Source organism: Gallinula chloropus (assembly GCF_964237585.1).
Source record: "Gallinula chloropus genome assembly, chromosome: 3".
NCBI classification, from domain to species: Eukaryota; Metazoa; Chordata; class Aves; order Gruiformes; family Rallidae; genus Gallinula; species Gallinula chloropus.
Window position 1 is genome coordinate 109,758,930 of NC_140087.1, and position 18,554 is coordinate 109,777,483.

Here is an 18,554-nt window from a genome sequence, read left to right on the forward strand (position 1 = left end):
GGCAGTTTACTGAAATATGCAAAGATAAGTACCTTGCCCTTGAAATGGTACTTGGTTCAAGGTATGTTTCACTTTGTTGCTATTACAGAATCTGCCCCTGTGCCTAGTCTATGCCTGACTTAGCCTCCTGTAAGTGGGGACAACTGTCAAAACTACGTAGGGAAAGGGGAATGTTTTTTATCTATCACTTGAGTTCTGTAAAGGGTTGTGTGTGCTGTTGTGAATTTTTTTGTTCGTTTGTAGTTGGAAGTGCTGACACTAGGAAACCTAGTTGAGGTAAATAACACCATTTGTTCCTTTTTTTGTCTTACAGAAATGGGTGTTATGCCTGAGATAGCTCAAGCAGTGGAGGAGATGGACTGGCTGTAAGTATGCCTGTGTTTGAGTCTGGCAAAATCTAATTTGCCTTTCAGGGATAACATGACATGCTTCTTAAAATACCTTTGCTGTCTTGTTAAAACAAAGCAAATATGTGTTTAACAGTTATTTCGCCTCATGCACTTCTTTGTAGCGTGAATGACTGAAGAACACAAATTGTGACTGCAGTGGTAGCATTTAAACTTGGACAAGCAAAGCATGACTGCTTATACTTCCCTTTTGTTTGTTTGATAAAAGCTTCTCTGCTTCTGCCTTGTTTATTATGTATTGAGGGATTACTGGATGAAATGCTGTCACATCATTGATGCGAGTTTAGTAAATGTTTTCCGGAATGGTCTGAATTTATCTTCTACGGAATTGATGCTTGATAACTGCAGAAGTTATTCTCCTTGTTTTAGCTACTTGTTGGGTTAAAATATTTGTCCTTGGAGCTTTTTTTGAATTGTTGTTCAGAATGTTACCAGTTTTGACAATCTTAAGTGCATGTAGTTTCTCTCTTGTATGCGTGGTGTTAGTTAGCTGTGTGTATGTCATGGTTTCACCCCGGCTGAGAGCTGAGATCCACGCAGCTGCCTGCTCCTTAAAGGAAAAGAGCAGGGAAAGAGGGAAGGGGAGGGGGGGGAGAGGCAAGGGAAGGGAAAAGGAAGGGGAAGGGGCAAATAACCCCAAAACCAAGAAACTAAGAGGCCTGTGGGTTGGGATAAGGATAGTTTACTAAGATAGCAGAAAGATAAAATATAACAATGCTGACAGGACTTTAGAGCAAAAATATATGAAGCTGTTGATACACAATGCAGTTTCTCACCAAACCCACAACTCAGGCCGTGCCACCCAGAGCCGTCCCGGAACCCGACCATCCCCCAAGAACCGCGTGTCCCAGAGCCGCCCCTGCTCTTCCTCCCGTCAGCCCCCCGATATCCTGGGCAGGACGTAACTGGCGTGGAATACTCTCTTTGGCCAGTTGGGTCACCTGTCCTGGCTTTGCCCCTCCTTTCTCATGAAGAGCTGAGAAAGTCCTTGACTGTCTGACAGCAACTAACAACATCAGGGTGTTATCAGCACTACTCCCATTTTAACTCTCAAACACAGCATTCCATCCGCTGCTACAAATGAAGTTAACTCCATTCTGACCAAAACCAGGACAGTGTACCCGTTGTATTCAGATATCTTTCCTTTCTTTTCCAGTTTTGAATAGGAATCTTGTAAATGAAGGCTGTGCAAGAGACTTTAAAAGTGAAATTCACTTGAAGGGTAAATAAGGAATATATAATTAATCTGTTTGTTTTCTAGTTTAGCATAGTGATGTGAGATGTAGCCCTCACGTCAGGGTGCAGTAGAATCTGTTAGTCACTGGTCATCAAGGTACATCTCATATCCCAAGCTCTCCTTGTAAATTAAATCCTTCTTACTTCCTTAGCTGCAAGCCAGGAAGGATAACATTTCCCTGCTATTTCCCATCTTACAGATGACTGTGGTTTCTGTGATTTCCTACATAAGCAAAACCCCTTTTTTCTATATTAATGTGTTTTTTCCTGTAGTCTTCCTACAGATATTCAATCAGAATCCATCCCACTGATCCTTGGAGGTGGTGATGTGCTAATGGTATGTATGCAGAATAGCCCTATTCCTAGAAAGACAATGTCTCTTAATTCCTGTTTCTGTGGTCAGTTCCCCTCTTTCTAGAAGAACATAGTTAGACTAGTTCTCCTGTCCTTCCTAAATAACAAATACATTCTTCAGCTAAAAATGTCTTTGAGTCTCAGGTATGTTTCCAGCTGCTCTTGCAGATGAGATTCGTTCTTTTTAGGCTTTATGTTTTGACTACTTGACAGGTACTGCCCCATGAATCTGAGCTATCTGATTGCATCAGCTTTTCTTTTTGTTGTCAATATGTGACTGATGTGCATGGACTATGACTGATAATGCCTCAATAAATGCTTCAGTGGCATTAATGTTGAAGATATCGGAGTAGGACCCTTTGTTCATTATTTGTTTTATGGATCTCTGTTCTGTAACCAAAGTAACACTTCCTGTAATTTTTCACAGTGCCTCCAGAAATCAGGCATACATAGATAGGTGTTTACTGGAGATTTTTGTTTTGGGTTTTTTTAAAGCCTATTGTAAATGTTTTCTGTTTGGTTTTTTTTGTTTTGTTTTTTTTTTAATTCAGATCTAATTTGTGTTAAGCAGTGGCACTGCTCTCCTAAGGTTTTCTGTATTATGCAGAAGAAAAAGTAAACGTTTATAATTTATTAAAATAGAACTGTAGAACAGTCCTTGCAGTGTAAGTTGCAACTCTGGTTATTTCTTCCTATAGGCAGCTGAAACGGGAAGTGGAAAAACTGGTGTAAGTAATCAAATTTAAATTTAAAATACAAATTTTAAAAAAGTTGAAGTCTTAAGGGGTGGATTTCTGCATATATACAGAGAGAACTTTTATAGCTATTTTATCAGCATTATTAATAGTCTTTGCAAACATGTGTGTAAGCATCTTTTAAAGTCATTCTGGCCCTGGGCATTGCACCTGAAAAGCTGTCTGACTGTATAAACCATGGAATGAAAATAACATTTCCGCTTTAGGCTTTTAGCATTCCAGTTATCCAGATTGTCTATGAAACACTGAAGGACCAGATGGAAGGCAAGAAAGGCAAAGCAACTATTAAAACTGGTGGGGCAGGTAAGTTCTTATGTCGTGCTCTTTGTGTTTGGAACACTGTTAATTCACGTTGATTCCATTACCTCCAAAAACAAACTTAACCTAACGCCGTAAGAGAAGTATTTTTCCTTAATGTGGGATAATGTGAATAGAATATCATCCCCCCAGGTTTTAGAAAGCAGCAAATATAAAGTTACTGTTAGAGTAACAGAAAGATCTGGGGCGTGCTTGACTGCAGTCTCTTAGTGCTCATTGTCTTAAGTGCTGGCCTATCCACGTCACACTCTTGGCATTCTTCTGAAAGCCCTAGTGTAGTGCCTTGCAAGTTGAGAAGCCGTGGTACTGTCCAGCTAAAAAAAGGGAATTTTTAAAAAAATCTTCCAATTGCAGTGATAGATGAAATATCAGCAGTGACATTACACAGTTCGTTTGGGTCTCCTAAGTGAGTTTGAGCAGAAAAGAATTGGAGGCTGAAACTTATTTTTGTGTGGCTGGGTAGTATGTCTTTCAGTTCTGCTGTGCTGAATAAAGCTGTTGCATTTATTTTGGCACCTGACTAGATTTGGAAGGTGAATAACAACATCTTGAGTTGCTGCAGATTTAAACTAGTGAACATAGAACTGAGCAAGAAATGCCCAGGGACAAAAAACCACACTGATGGAGAATAAACTGTAACCATAAGAATATTCTCACAGTATTTGAGGGTCTATTATACATCCATTTAAATAGGCTTGCAGTTTCAAAGCCAGTCTGTGGTATTTATAGATTGAGATTTATGTAAGGGGTGATAGTGGTGCAGACAACACTCTAAAAATGTTGCAGAAATTCTCAAATCTTCTCAACTTTGTTGTAACTGCTGCTACAGTGGTGACAGTATGGTACATTCTTTCAAGAGGGTGTTGTTTGTTTGTTTTTTTTTTAATTCAGTCAGTAGACTCAGTAATCCTAACTGAAATAGTATCTAGTTCTTAAAAAAATCCTTTTATAGAACCTGTAGACTTTATTGCAATGTGTTACTGGGCATGTGAAAGGCAAAGGCAAAAGTCTTGTGCTTTGTGCACGTGTCTTGTCTCTTAAGTAATGTCATTTTAACTAATGCCCTGAAAAGTATATTAATGTAAACTAGGAACAGAAATAGCAAATACATTGCAAATTTATTGCTCTTAATATAGTTTTGGATATTTTCTAGGTAAATTTGACTGTGATTATGTGGAACTGCAGCTTATTTTACAAATGTCTTAATTATTTTCAGTTGTATTCCTAAATAACTCAATCCGTGTTCTCTTTAATGGAATAATTAAACTTTTATAGAATACATTTCCATTATGCATCTGTGCCCCTCGTTCAAGTTTTAGACCTTTATTTTGACCTCATATGAATTGCTGTATGAAAAGCAGTCTTCTCCAGAAAATTAAGGCAAACACTGTAGAGCCAGTGTGAACATCTCATTTGAGTTTTCCAGGTTTACCTTGTTGCTTTAATGCTTTTTCTGTTGCTGTCTTTCAACCCTAGTGCTCAATAAATGGCAAATGAACCCATATGATAGAGGAACAGCTTTTGGTGAGTTGTCCTGTTGCTGCTTTAAGTGTGCACTTGAAAAAGTTCATTTGGGCGGGGGGGGCGAGGAAGGGGAAGTATGCATGAATAGTTTATAAAGGGGCAATTTCCTTAACTAAAACTGTCTTGTAATTTTCAGCAATTGGATCAGATGGTTTGTGTTGTCAAAGCAGAGAGGTAAAAGAATGGCATGGATGCAGAGCAACCAGAGGTGTGACTAAAGGTAGATATAAAATTACGGATTTCTTAGACTCTTCTAGATGTTGCAGCTGAAATGCCTCCTTGTCACCCATAGCTAATGTAGGTGGTAGCATTCAAGACTTGGCATAGGAGCAAATGATGCCATTACTCAATTGGGATGAATACCTCTGGTTTTCTCACCTTGTGTTGTAAATTACCTTTTCCCTGATAGGGGATTGTGTCAGAGGGGACAGATTCATAACTAGTACTCATTGAAATGCATTTTATTAATATGTTATCAATATGAAATAGGTACTCACACAATACTTTCAGTGATTTCCTCACCTACTTCAGAGATGCATGCCTGCACAGATTTCATGGTTGCATAGTCCAGCCCCAACTCTTTACTCAAAAGCAGTCATAGTAATACTCCAGTGGCCCTAGGTGGGTGTTCAGAAAGACCTTCACACCAGGTGTGCAGATAGCTCTGTAGTCTTATCTGAAGCCAGTTGGATGTGGTTTGAGTTACACACACTGTTGGTCTTAGTACTGATTTAGCAGACGCCTGGTGTTCTGAGTTTATCAGTTCTTGTGGATTCAGTAGAACCACTGGTGTCTTTAGCTTATCACTGCTTTGGAGCCTTTCACACACTACTCCTCAGCATGTCGTTTTTCTCCCTTAGATAATCTGTTTCTTCATCACATACATAGGTACCTACAGAACCTTATCACACTAACGCAGTAGGTGTGGAAATGTGAGGTTTGCATGCCCTTGAAAGCAACCAAATTCAAACCTCCTTCATGAAGTTTAGGTGCTGGTTTAGATAATTTTAATGTTTTTTTCCTGTTTTTAAAGGGAAGTACTACTACGAAGTTTCCTGCCATGACCAAGGCTTGTGCAGAGTTGGTTGGTCAACTATGCAGGCTTCACTAGATTTGGGTGAGTTTCCTTCAAAAGAAGAATCCCACAGACAGTTTTCATATTTACATGGAATGGATAGAGTCCTGTTTTAGTCTTGCAGAAAATGGGCTTCTTGGGAAGGATACCAATATTGGGGAGTTTTAAGACATTGGTACACGTGTTCTTCCTGTAAGAGGAAACCTGCCTAGGTGTTGTTAGAATTGGGTTTGGGTTTTTTTCCCATCTTGTAGCTTACTCCATTTTATTTCAATTTTTTAATGGAAATGACTGTAGACTAATAAAATCAATGAATGTACTGGTACAAAAGTACTAGTTTAGCATATATAAAAGCTTGATGCCTTTAGTTTGCACTACGTATTGGTTTTTACAGGGTATTGTTAGGTCTCAGTTGCCAGTACAAAGAGGAGGAAAAATGTAACCTGTCACCTGAAAGATACAAAGCTATGTTTGTCTTGTCTTCAGGTACTGATAAATTTGGCTTTGGCTTTGGTGGCACTGGTAAGAAATCTCACAACAAGCAGTTTGACAGCTATGGTGAGGTAAGCTTGAATTGCTTATTGGCTTATTAAAAGTTTTGTGTGTTCTGTTCTGTGCTGTAGCAATCAACTTGCTTTTGTAATAGTGCATTAACTTTTAAGGAAAGGTCACTGGGCAAAGGTACCATGAAACATTGAAACATTTTTGAATAAAAGCATATTAATGGATTTAACAAAAGCAACTTGAAGCTTATTATTATAGCTACACTACGAATATGTTGATTGTTACTTAGGAGATAAATCTCTTTTGTGTGTTATACACTAGAGGCTAACTGATTTATTGGATTTATTTCTTGACTTCTTTCACTCTTGGCCTGAATGTCGCCAACTGTCTGTGTACCTTGGTGAACAAGTGAGGGCACGGTGTTTACTAGTAGTAAAAGTAGAAGTAATCACTCAACTCTAATATGCCACAGCACATACTTAAATGCTAGTAAGATGTAGTTGGTTGTGCTCTATTTCTGGCTATGGAGTTGGGTTTGCCATTAGATCTGTTACCTTAAAGTACAGTTTTGAAAATGTCTACTAGGATTCTCTGTGGTGTTTTTTGTGCAGTGTGTCAGTCAAGAGTTCAAATGCATATATAAATATGAATAACACAGCAGAAACTGAAGTCTTTTTGTGATATTAAAGAAATCTCAATGCCATAAAACTTGCAGCTTTTTCTACAGTAGTGATTTTTAGTAGTGAGATTTTATTTAATATCTTTAGAATGAAAAGACTTCAAGATATTTAAATATAGATATTGAAGTGCTTAAGTGTATATAATATGCATATAGTACCTCCTGCAAGAGTTAGGGTTTTTTTTATATAGTCTGATACTGTGGTGCTCTGAGCTTGGATTTACATTGGTTAATAAATGCATGATTAATGTGCTTTTCCATAATGCAGAATACTTCCAGGTAAATGACTTAAATTTATCATTGTCAAAGATGTGGTTTTAAGGTAAATTTAAAGCAGCAATAAATGTTTCAAATATCTAAGATAAATTGGGCAGTTTACTGAAGACTTGTAATCAAATAAAAATATGCCTGCTATTTACAGTGGTATTGCTGGAATAAATTTAACTTCTCTCAAAAATTAGCATTTAGTAGGGATAAGTGGGAAAACAGTAAAAGGTGACAGATTTTAAGCACTAAGATTTTTCTACTATTTTCTTCTTTTACTAATTTCTTAGCTTCACAAACTTCTTTTTGTTACAGGAATTCACTATGCATGATACAATTGGGTGTTATCTAGACCTAGATAAAGGACAAGTAAAATTTTCCAAAAACGGTAAGTTTAATTCACTTCCTGCTTTGAGTTTTATTGGGGTGCTTGTGCTGGGATAAGGGTGGGGAGAGGAGGGTGCATGTATGTGGAGTCTGACCGAATTAACCCTGTTTCCAGGGAAGGACCTCGGCCTTGCCTTTGAAATCCCGCCGCACGTAAGGAACCAAGCGCTTTTTGCAGCTTGTGTGCTGAAGGTAACTTGAGAATACCAGATGTATAAAAAATGAAAATTGTTCTAGTTTGATAGCTAACCACTAATGCATAAAATCTGCTTAGCCACCTACAATTACTGTAGTTGTACTGGTACACTCAGTTTCCTTTGGTCTAGTAGTATTTCATTACCAGAGAGGTCATCACAGTGTGTTAGCCTTCATAAGTACTGTTCAAGTTAAATATTGTATGTTGAAATTCAAATTTAAATACTTAAGTTTGGATGTAAGGGTAGAATAGCATGGATACTAATACCCATGCTATCTTGTCTGTATTGAGCTTTGATATACTATGATTCAATAGACAGCAAATAAATTGGAATTTTGGCAGGTTGAAATTCATTTATTCTCAACTCTTAACGTTACAGTAGTGTAGCAGTATGTCTTTGTGGAGTTGGCCTCTCTGGGATGATCTCTTACTGAGTAAAGGTTTTATCAAAACATTTTGATGGTCAGAAATGCTTGAGTCTAAAATGTGGGGTTTTCTTTTGTCTTTGAAAATTAATGGAACATAAAAGTTAAAGTTTCCGTGTATCTGTAAATACAGGAATATTTTGATACAGAAGGAAAGAGTTTTAAGAGCTAGGACCATGCACAAAATACCTGTTAGATTTAGAGGACTTGGGGAAGGGGAATGTGCAAAATGGGACAAACTGCCACCTTCTCCTGATTGAATGTTTCTCATTTTATGTGGTCTCTTGAATCTGTCTGTATGACACAACTTTGTCAAAACCTAGAATGCTGAATTGAAATTCAATTTTGGTGAAGACGACTTCAAGTTTCCACCAAAAGATGGCTATATTGGTCTTTGCAAGGCTCCTGATGGTAGTGTTGTAAAATCACAACACTCAGGTAGGTTAGATTTTTAAATTTATTGCCATTCTGTATTTAAGTTGTGTTAACAGAGCATCTTTTGGTCACATCACTTCACTTCCTTAGTGCTGAATTCAAGGTCTTAGAAGGTCTTACAATAATTTCAATATTCACAGGAGAGTGTTTTAAAGTATTGCTCATTTTCTTAAGCAACAGATAGTGTAACATTTTAATTCTAGAAATGCATCAGATAAAGAGTTTAGCTAAATTGTCATCATAAAAAATTAAGAGTGTGTATTTTAAGCTCTGCAGTAAAATTCATCATGTTGCATGGTCAGTATAGCCACTGTCATGGCAAGATTCACTTGTAATTTCTGAAGCTATTTGTGCTAATTGGGTGAGCATTTAGAATTCTGAGGTTTTAGATGATCAGTGGAAAATCCAAGTTTGTTTCCAGTAAAATCCCCAGATAAGGATGTGGCTTGTCTTAATGGTATATTTTTTTCACTTAGGAAATGCACAAGTAGTTCAAACACAGAACCTTCCGAATGCTCCAAAAGCATTGATTGTTGAACCTTCAAGAGAGCTAGCAGAACAAACTTTGAACAATGTGAAGCAGTTCAAAAAATATGTTGATAATCCCAAATTAAGGTAACAGTGCATTTATTGTGATTTTATTTATGGTAGTGTCCATGAATGTGACTTGGGGGGGGGGGGGGGGGAGGGGAGATGAGGTGTGTTCCAATTTGTAGCTGAGGACACCTTAATCTGCAGTGCTAACGATAATACCTTCACTAATACCTGCTACCTACCAGCCTTCTGGCTTTTCAGCTACAGGCAGACCACTTAGGGTTTTTCTTGGTCTGTCTTATGTACCAGCTACATCTTTCTGGTATGATAGATCTGTTTGAGGGGGGTTATTTTCAGATTATCAAAGGTGCATGATATGTAATGTTTTTAATTAAGAAAAGCACATTGTCTGCTTACTGCCCTTCTTAGCATCTTCCTGTGTCCTCCACCTCCTTCTGCTCTCCTTTGTTTTTATCTCCAACAAATAGTTACATACAAGATCTGCTCTGTTTGTGTTAGTGTGCTCACAGGACAAATTTGCAGTGATTAGCATGGGGATGCAATTTTGAAAAATGAATCTGCTGCATTGATCTAAAATTGTTTCTCTTTTGACCATGCTTATAAAATTTAAAACAAGCATCACCATGTCCTAAACTGCAGCCAATTTACAAGAGTGCCTTTACTAGAATTGCAAGGGATTAGCAATGGAGAGTGGCAGACTATGATGTGAGACTCATTGTACTGTTATCTGCATTTCTAGTTTTCAGGAACATAGGAAACTTATGTTTGAGATTTTTAAGGAACAGATTCTTTTTTAAAATTAAGTTGGTGAAGTTGTTAATGTGTTTAATACAACAGTGATAAGGTAATCAAATTCAAATACGATTCGGTAACAAAACTTTCACTTGAATGGAAAAAAATACACTACTTATGAAGGGGTGATTTTTTTTTCTTCCCCTACTTAAAATTGCTGTTCAGAGCTGTTAATCATTATCTGCTATTAAAGGGATCAGTCTTCAGCCTGATGGTTAATATATCTTCTGAATACAACAACAAATGTAAAAATATGTTGATGTAATTTTAGGGAGCTGTTGATTATTGGTGGGGTTGCTGCAAGAGATCAACTCTCTGTACTGGAACAAGGAGTAAGTTGCACTTTTGTTCACGTGATTTAATAGTTTGGGTTCTGAATAACTAATGATGTTGCTAGTGAATAGAAGCGGTGCTGCTTGTAACTCTTGTAATCTGATAAAAAGAAATTGTGCTGTTGATAGCAAGCTCATGTTGCACTGGTCTAAGATTTGTTGCCATCCTTCCAGGAAAAGCAGTTGTCAATACAGATGCTTATAGTACTTGGCCAGGTTCTGCTGCAGCCTAAGTACTTCAGAAAATTTTAAAATGTCTGATTTTTGCCATTTCTCCATAATTAATAAGACAGAAACAGTCTTCCTATTAACTTCTACTTCACACTTACGTGACTAGAACTGCTCAGCAATTACCAAGGCCCAGCTGACACCACAAACCAGTCTTTGCTACATGATAGGAACTAACTTCAACAACATAGGCTGTACAGTCATTTAAGTCAACAGTGGGGATAACATGTTTTGGGGTTTTTGTTTTAAGACTTACTTTTGAGTTTTCATTGATTGTAGCTGCCAAAATGCAAGTTCATGCTTGACTGGAATATTATTAGACTTTCATGTGAATACTAAAATCAAGACACTTCCCAAAATAAGGGAAGGCTTCCTGCCTAAGGCAGATTCTGATAATGAAATGGCTGTAGAACTGAAATGCAGCTTGCCTGGAGAAACTGTGGGATCTCTCTCCTTGAAGATAATGAAACTCTTATTGGGCAACTACCTAAAGCACTTGGAAATTGTCCTTGATTTGCATGTGATAGTGGGAGTGGAGACCAGATAACCTCAAAAGATCCCTCCAGCCCAAATTACCCTAGGATTCTATGAAGTTATAATTAATAGAAAATAGGTCATCATATTTGTAACTGTCTCAAATTTAGAGAAAGCTAGTAATGCATCTAGTTAGTAATGGGACCAATTCATACTTCTATGTATTTCATAGGTGGACATTGTTGTTGGAACTCCTGGAAGATTGGATGACCTGGTCTCAACAGGAAAGCTTAATTTATCTCAAGTTAGATTCCTGGTTCTGGATGAAGCTGTAAGTAGAGAACTAAGTGGTAATGAAGTTCAGTTCTTAAATACAATATGACATTTCCTGAAAGAGTCAGTGAAACATCATGGTTCTAGAGCGTTTGATACTTTAGTGGAACAGCAGTTAGCTACCTATAGGCTATTCCAGGTTAATAATCTTGTTTGTAACCATAGTAGCCTACTATCAGGTAAAGCAGTTTGTGTTTTGTTGTTGGGTTTGTTTTTTTTTCTGATAGGGAAATATATGTTAGGCTGTATTCACAAGGCAGGGAAGTCTGTCCCTGTCACTCACTGTACAGGGAACTTCAAAAGGAGGAGGAGAAGATGAACTCTTTTGGGTTAGCCAGCAGGTCTGGAAGGCAGTGGGTGTTGCGGTCCTGTCTGCTGTGAGCTAAATGTCCATCTTTCTTATCTGTTATAGCACAACTGAATTTTCAGAAAGATTGAGTGCCTTGGAGTTTTAGCTGGTACACACAGTCGATTTTTTGTGTGAAGCACAGCAGCTCTACATGCAAATACTCCACAAATTTTAATTCTCTTATGTCCTTAGTAATTATACCCCAGCCAGGCATTGACCTGTCCAGTTAATTGAAAGAGAGATCTTATGACACAACTGTATTGCTTATTTAAGTGTATAGACTGAGAAATGAGAAATAAGAATTGCAGCTGTATTTCTTTTATTTTATGCCCATGTAGGATGGTCTTCTCCTCCAAGGTTATTCAGATTTCATAAACAGGATCCACAGTCAGATTCCTCAGATAACTTCAGATGGAAAGAGACTTCAGGTACAAAACTTGTGGGTTTGGGGTCGTTTTTTTCTTGGGGGGGGGGGGGGTTGTTTGCTTTGGGGTGTGCACTGTTTTCAATTTTTGACTGCTACATAGCACAGAGGGTACTTTGAAGTAGAGTTTGTTATGTTTCTTGTCCAAAACTAACACTTGCTCATTGGTTTCAGTAATTGCCTGTTAATAGGCGTTTTCAGCATCCTAGATGTGAAGCTTAGTGTTCAGCAGTATTTAAGTTACTTGGACACAAACATACCTGAAAAATAAGTGACTACATATGGTATGAGTTCTAATGCTCTAATCTTTCTTTGTGTGCTCTCAGTAATTCTGCTTTCTTGCTCTTAGATAATTGGGGTTTTAAGAGAAAAGCGAATTAACTTTTGTGTCTTGGCTCTCATCAGCTGTGGAAGGCCAGTCAGGGACATGATGCTACATTATGCTATTTAGCTACATAACATTCTTCCAGTTCTCCTCTGACCATTTTTGCTGGGAGAATCTGATCTTCAGTGGTGTCCATATGGCTTGTTCTTCTCAGGTGATCGTGTGCTCTGCAACACTCCATTCTTTTGATGTGAAAAAACTATCTGAAAAGATCATGCATTTTCCCACCTGGGTTGATTTGAAAGGAGAGGATTCTGTCCCTGAAACTGTACACCATGTAGTTGTGCCTGTAAATCCAAAAGCTGACAAACTCTGGGAAAGGCTCGGCAAGAACCATATCAGAGTAAGTGGTCTGTAAATGGAAATTAACATTATATGCCCATCTTTACTTCTTTAAGCTTGAGAATTGGGGCCTAATATTGTAGGATCTTTGCCACCTATTGAAAAGCTTAGTGTATTGGAAGTGGTTTGTTCCATGGTAATCATAATCATGATCCTGGTGATGTAACGGTGTTTCTGAACAGCACAGTCTTAGAAGCACGAGCGAGGAAAATCTTGATAGAGAAACATTCTGATTTGTATGGAGAACAGGGACGCTGCTCTGTGTTTTCACTCATTTCTCAGCTGTGGCCTAGCTAGTTAATACCTGTCTTTTCTGATTGATCAGGACTAAATAAACCTTCCAACTTAGGTCATTCACTAAAGTACTTTTATTCTTAACCTATGTGAAACACGCAATTTTTAGAGGAATTGTGGTTAAGGTCTTTAGTTTTGAGTTCTGTATAACCTGGGAGTATATTTTGTTCTCAGCAACTCTTACACAGTTACAATCAACAGGTTGCCTTAACCCCTCATTATTCTGGAACCTCCCTTTGCCAGGTCTGCTAGAGGCTTTTTGTTAAGTCTGTGCATATTTGTTTCTTGCATTTTAAGTTTGTATGTGATTCATCCTCACACAGGGGAAAAAAAAGATAAGGAACCAGCTGTGTTTCTGTGATTTATCCATTTTGGCAGTCTGTTTTTTTCAGGCTTGGTATTTTATTGGGGTTTTTTGGGGGCGGGAGGATGTTTTTGTGGTGGTTTGTTTTGTTTTCTTTTTAAATTCATCACTTAATTCAAAGGTGTTTTTTGTCCTGTGCCTACATAAATAATTGTTCTTTTTTAAAGAACAAATTTTGTGTGCTTTCAGGACTTTTCTTTAGCTAAAGATAGATTGATCAGGTTGTCTGGTAGGAAAACAAAATGCTAAGATTACTTTTAAACTTGGTCTAATTTCTTACTAAATATGTTAATAGTTAAGCATTTCCTCTGTGAAGAATGGACTAATGACTTGGGGGAATTATTTGTTGCTTTTCTAGACTGATGAAGTACATGCAAAAGACAACACCCGTCCTGGTGCTAACACTCCAGGTAAGCAGCAACACTAGTTAAGTAATAGCTTGTGAAAAAATCCTTTGTAACTTATGTGAAGTAAAGATAAACTATAGTAGATACCAACCTTGAGTCATGTTCCCCCAAACTCTTACTACTACATTTTTGTAACTGGGAAGAGAAATGTTTTTCTGTACCTATGAGGGAGAGAAGAGGACTTGAATTGAGGAACTCCTGAGTAGTTTTGTTCTTTCTGTGTTCTGTTACCTTGGAGGAGAGCAGCATGGGCAAGGAGGAAAAAGAAATTAAGTCTAGATCACTTACTTTGCTAATAAAAGTTTAACTGTCTACTGAAGACAAGCAAAAACTTCAAATGTATGCAGTTCAAACTTCATATTTTTAAATATGTTAATATTTAAAGTGAAACAATTTGAGTTAAAGAACTTACTTATTTTTACTTAGAAATGTGGTCTGAAGCTATTAAAATTCTAAAAGGAGAATACACCGTTCGGGCAATCAAAGAACACAAGATGGACCAAGCCATTATTTTCTGCAGGACTAAAATAGATTGTGATAACATGGAGCAGTACTTCATCCAGCAGGGTGGAGGTAATGTATTTTTCACAAAAAACCTTTTTCTGCACACGTTGTTTAACTCAAAGCCAGAGTTTTATGGTGGAGACACCACACAAGTAAAATTTTGCCTAAGTTGACATAAAGGGGTTTGGTAGCAGTGAGCTGCTGAAATGGCTGGAAACAGCCCATTGTGCACCAAAATTTTGAACCAATGAAAGTGTATGGTGCCTCTGCTGAAATATATATAAGTGATGGTTGCTAGGGGCAGGAAACAGGACTAGAAATGTACGTGTACAAAAAGTAGACTTAAAGGAAACATGGAAGAAGCAACGTGAGAGAAAACGCAGGGGGACAGTGAAAGGGAACATGTGAGAAGAAAAATAAAGGCATGTTTGGAGAAAACAAGGGAAATTCAGATTAGGAAGGAATGAGGAGACATGCCTGCGCAGACCTCCTCTGGGGAGGGTGAGAAGGAAAGGTGTTTAATTGTCTTGCTTTTTTCCCCAGTGTTTGTATCAGTAATTAGTTTATGTTAATTGGAAAAAAAGTGAAATTTCCAAGTCATGACTTTTGCCCATAACACATTGAAATTTTTTCCAGTTCTGTTTGGTAGTGTGTTGTAACTTACGTGTAATGTTACTAATGTTTACCAACTCTTTCAGGTCCTGATAGGAAGGGACATCAGTTCTCATGTGTCTGTCTGCATGGTGACAGAAAACCTCAAGAAAGAAAGCAAAACCTGGACAGATTTAAAGTAATGCAGCAGATTCTTATTGTGGGCTTTTCCTTCACTTCCTTATGTCTGAAATCATAGGTCAAATTTGAGTTGGTAGTTGTTAAATTAAATGCTCTGTGATGCACTTTCTAAAGTCCTGAATGTCAGTAGTTAGAAATCTATGTTGGCAATCAGTGTGTGACTTTTGTGAGTGTTCATTGAGAGGATAGGTGGGCTTACTCTTAAGTTAAACCTAAATTTAAGCTCTGTAACAGATTGTGGTGTTTTTTATTCTTTGGTTCTTAAAGATTTTAAAAAAATATTTGAATATTTAACTGTTTGGTTTTGACTAAGCCATTCATCAATTTCTACTAGCCTAATGCTGTTGGTGAAGTAAGAATGAAAGTTGACCAAGATATTAGTGTTCAAAAAGCACTGTTGCAAGGGCTTTATTTAAGTGGTGTTAAATGTAGAGAGACGCTTGAAGGTGAAGCTACTGTTTCATTGCCTGGGATTTTGTTTGGTTTATTTAGCACAACATTTCTTTACAACTGTGTTTCTGTAGAGAGGAGATGTCCGTTTCTTGATCTGCACAGATGTTGCTGCTAGAGGAATTGATATTCATGGTGTTCCATATGGTAAGATACAACATATAAACTAAGCTATGGAATTGCATATAGCTTCAGTATATTTGCAGTCTTACCAACTACTTGAAACAGATATATGGCTGACAGCTTTTTTTAAATGTAGTTGTAAAGGCATTAACTTGGCAACTCTTAATTTGGTTGTTCACCATGTCTTCTCAAATACCTGATGATGGTCTGTATTTTGGGGGGATTCTTTGGTTTTTTTCACTCTTGTCAGAAAGTAGTTGTGGAGAAAGCAGTTTTATAATGGAAGCTTTGAGTGTAGATATTGGAGGTAATGACATCTATAACTTCTGTAACAAAAAATAAAGTAGGTATATGGGCTAAGGGGAGGGATTACAGTAATCAAAATTGGTGTCTGGTCTGTGACCTTAGCTTATATTTAAAAAAAAAAACCCTTGTATTCTCTGTGTTTTGTGTGTATCTTAGTTATCAATGTCACACTCCCTGATGAAAAACAGAACTATGTTCATCGAATTGGGAGAGTAGGAAGAGCTGAAAGGTATGTATGTGTTCAAAGTAGTCTCTCTGTTTTCTTGATTTTTTTTTTTTGTAGTTGGCTTTGTTACTGTTTCAGAAGTTGGAAATTGTTATTGAAATACATTTTTCTCTCTCCCTTCTCTCTTTAATATTTCAGAATGGGTTTGGCAATCTCCCTTGTGGCAAAAGAGAAAGAAAAGGTAATTATACCCCAAAGCAAAACTGAACAGATGTTATTTACTGTAGTTCTATCTGCAGCTGATATCTGACTTGAATATCCTGCATTGGAAAACTGCCTGTTCTTGCCTAATTGAAAGGAATTTAAGTAGGTATCTGAGTTATTTTTTTATGCTATAACAAATCAAAATTAATGCACTAAACTTGTCTTCTTTTATTGATAGGTTTGGTATCATGTATGCAGTAGTCGCGGAAAAGGGTGTTACAATACTAGACTGAAGGAAGAAGGAGGCTGTACCATATGGTACAATGAGATGCAGGTAAAGGTTTTGCTTAATCAGAATGCTCTAATTCCTCTAAAGGACTGTGGGAAATAGTTCTTTTAGCTCTGTGCTTGAAGTACAAAGCTAGTTTTGGGATGTATATGAACTTTGTTTCCATCTGAAAAAGAAATTGGAAAACTTTGCAAGTTACAATTAAAAGAAACCGCTTACAGAAAATATAAAAGCTTATTTTAATCTTCCCAACCAATTTTCTTGAACTCTTACTTTCAGCTTCCCTCTTCCCCATCAAATGCTGCTAGGAGTTGCAGGATGTTAGTTACATGTTTTTGTTTAGATGGCTTGTTGCACAACTGTAACTCAAAACTGTTGTTTCTCTAACCTAGAAGTAAGGTTATGCTTAAGTGTATTTTCATTGGGATTTGTAAGCGTGTCTGTTAAATTCACAGTGCTTCCCTTCTTCCTATGTTAAAGGCTAACTGATCTGTGGTAGAATAACCTTGGACTGTAAGCTCTTTATTATGGAGTAGCCACACTCACATAAATAGGGTAGTATGTAAAATAAAGGTTTCTAGGTAGGGTTAAAACATACTGAGATTGAAAATGAACTTGTATAGTTGAGAAAAAAATGTATTTAATCTTCAGCGTCTATGACCAGACATATTTCTGTGTACAGTTCCTGTTGAAAACACTCGAGTGTGACTATTCAGAACGGTACTCTGACTGAAGTCTTGGACTGTAAGAGTACTTTAATCCTTTTTTTTTGTTTGTTTGTGGTTTTTTTTCAGTTGCTGGGGGAGATTGAAGAACACTTAAACTGCACTATTGCCCAAGTTGAACCAGACATAAAAGTACCAGTAGATGATTTTGATGGGAAAGTTACATATGGGCAGAAAAGAGCTCTGGGTGGTAAGCAATGAGCAGCTACTCCTGAATTACCTTGTTATGCAACCCTGAGTTTCTTTGTTACATGAGCGTGTATGCCTGTGGTTTTGTCTTCACAAAGACAAACAAGTCTTTTTTCTAACAAGTTAACAGAGTGACATTAGCTTTCTGAATGACTGTGTTAGAAAACTATTAGTTTTGCTAAAAAATGGCTTTGAACACATTATTTAGATCATGTCTCTTTTGGCAGGTGGACTGTATAAAGGCCATGTGGATATTCTGGCACCTACAGTACAAGAGTTGGCTGCCCTTGAAAAGGAGGCTCAGACATCTTTCTTGCATCTTGGCTACCTTCCTAACCAGCTGTTCAGAACATTCTGATCGTGCCACACTTGAGACAAGGCTTCAGTTAATAGATGCTCTACCCTCCAAATACAGAAATTCATACTATCTCTGAGTAGCAGTAGTTAGAAAAGGATTAAAATTGAATCTATTTCTTGCATGATGAACAGTGTGTTCGGCAGTGCTAACTGCTAGTTGTTGTCTTGATAAAATAAAACAAGTCAGTGATGAAATGGCTTCTTTTGCTCTTTTTTTGTCTTGAGGATTAATTTTCAGAATCATGATTTGCACAGCTTTTTGAGTTGAAAATACAAAGTACAGGTGAGCAAATATGGAACAAGTAGAGTTTAATTCTTTACAGAATATATGTTAACATTAACTAGCTGCATACCGTAATTTTTAACACTCTTTACATGTGTCCATATTCAGCTGGTTTTATTTAAGATAGTAAAAAGAAAAAACTTCCTGAAGTATTTATTTCAAGTGCTTGGTTATTCTAAAACCCTAAATCTGAGCCCATTATGGTGTTTTGATTCTGTAAAGATAGACTTCTCCAAGTTAATATTTTAAGGTGTCTTAAATTTCTAAAATTGATCTTGTGCAAAGAACGCTACGATACTCTTGAGTTCATAGGAAGGTAACACACCAG

General features: G+C 37.3%; 1 protein-coding gene across 1 annotated transcript; it reads left to right on the plus strand.

The window, feature by feature from the left end:
* Window positions 1–318: 318 nt before the first annotated feature.
* On the plus strand, window positions 319–18,142 carry DDX1 (DEAD-box helicase 1). The gene is made up of 25 exons (XM_084261987.1): window positions 319–365; window positions 1,917–1,980; window positions 2,696–2,725; window positions 2,959–3,055; window positions 4,547–4,594; window positions 4,731–4,814; window positions 5,628–5,711; window positions 6,156–6,232; window positions 7,432–7,504; window positions 7,619–7,695; window positions 8,448–8,562; window positions 9,036–9,174; window positions 10,178–10,238; window positions 11,173–11,271; window positions 11,961–12,050; window positions 12,586–12,774; window positions 13,790–13,841; window positions 14,265–14,411; window positions 15,041–15,132; window positions 15,659–15,731; window positions 16,170–16,242; window positions 16,378–16,420; window positions 16,622–16,717; window positions 17,467–17,587; window positions 17,814–18,142. Exons 1-25 carry the CDS (start codon window positions 325–327, stop codon window positions 17,942–17,944), a joined length of 2,196 nt encoding a protein of 731 aa, XP_084118113.1. The 5' UTR covers window positions 319–324; the 3' UTR covers window positions 17,945–18,142.
* Window positions 18,143–18,554: the final 412 nt, after the last annotated feature.

Excerpts from the sequence above, each read along its gene's own strand:
- DDX1 (XM_084261987.1), top strand. The coding sequence starts at position 325 with ATGCCTGAGATAGCTCAAGCAGTGGAGGAGATGGACTGGCT. Across the intron at positions 12,775-13,789 it reads TCGGCAAGAACCATATCAGA|ACTGATGAAGTACATGCAAA; the intron begins GTAAGTGGTCTG and ends TTGCTTTTCTAG. Across the intron at positions 16,421-16,621 it reads TGGCAAAAGAGAAAGAAAAG|GTTTGGTATCATGTATGCAG; the intron begins GTAATTATACCC and ends TTTTATTGATAG.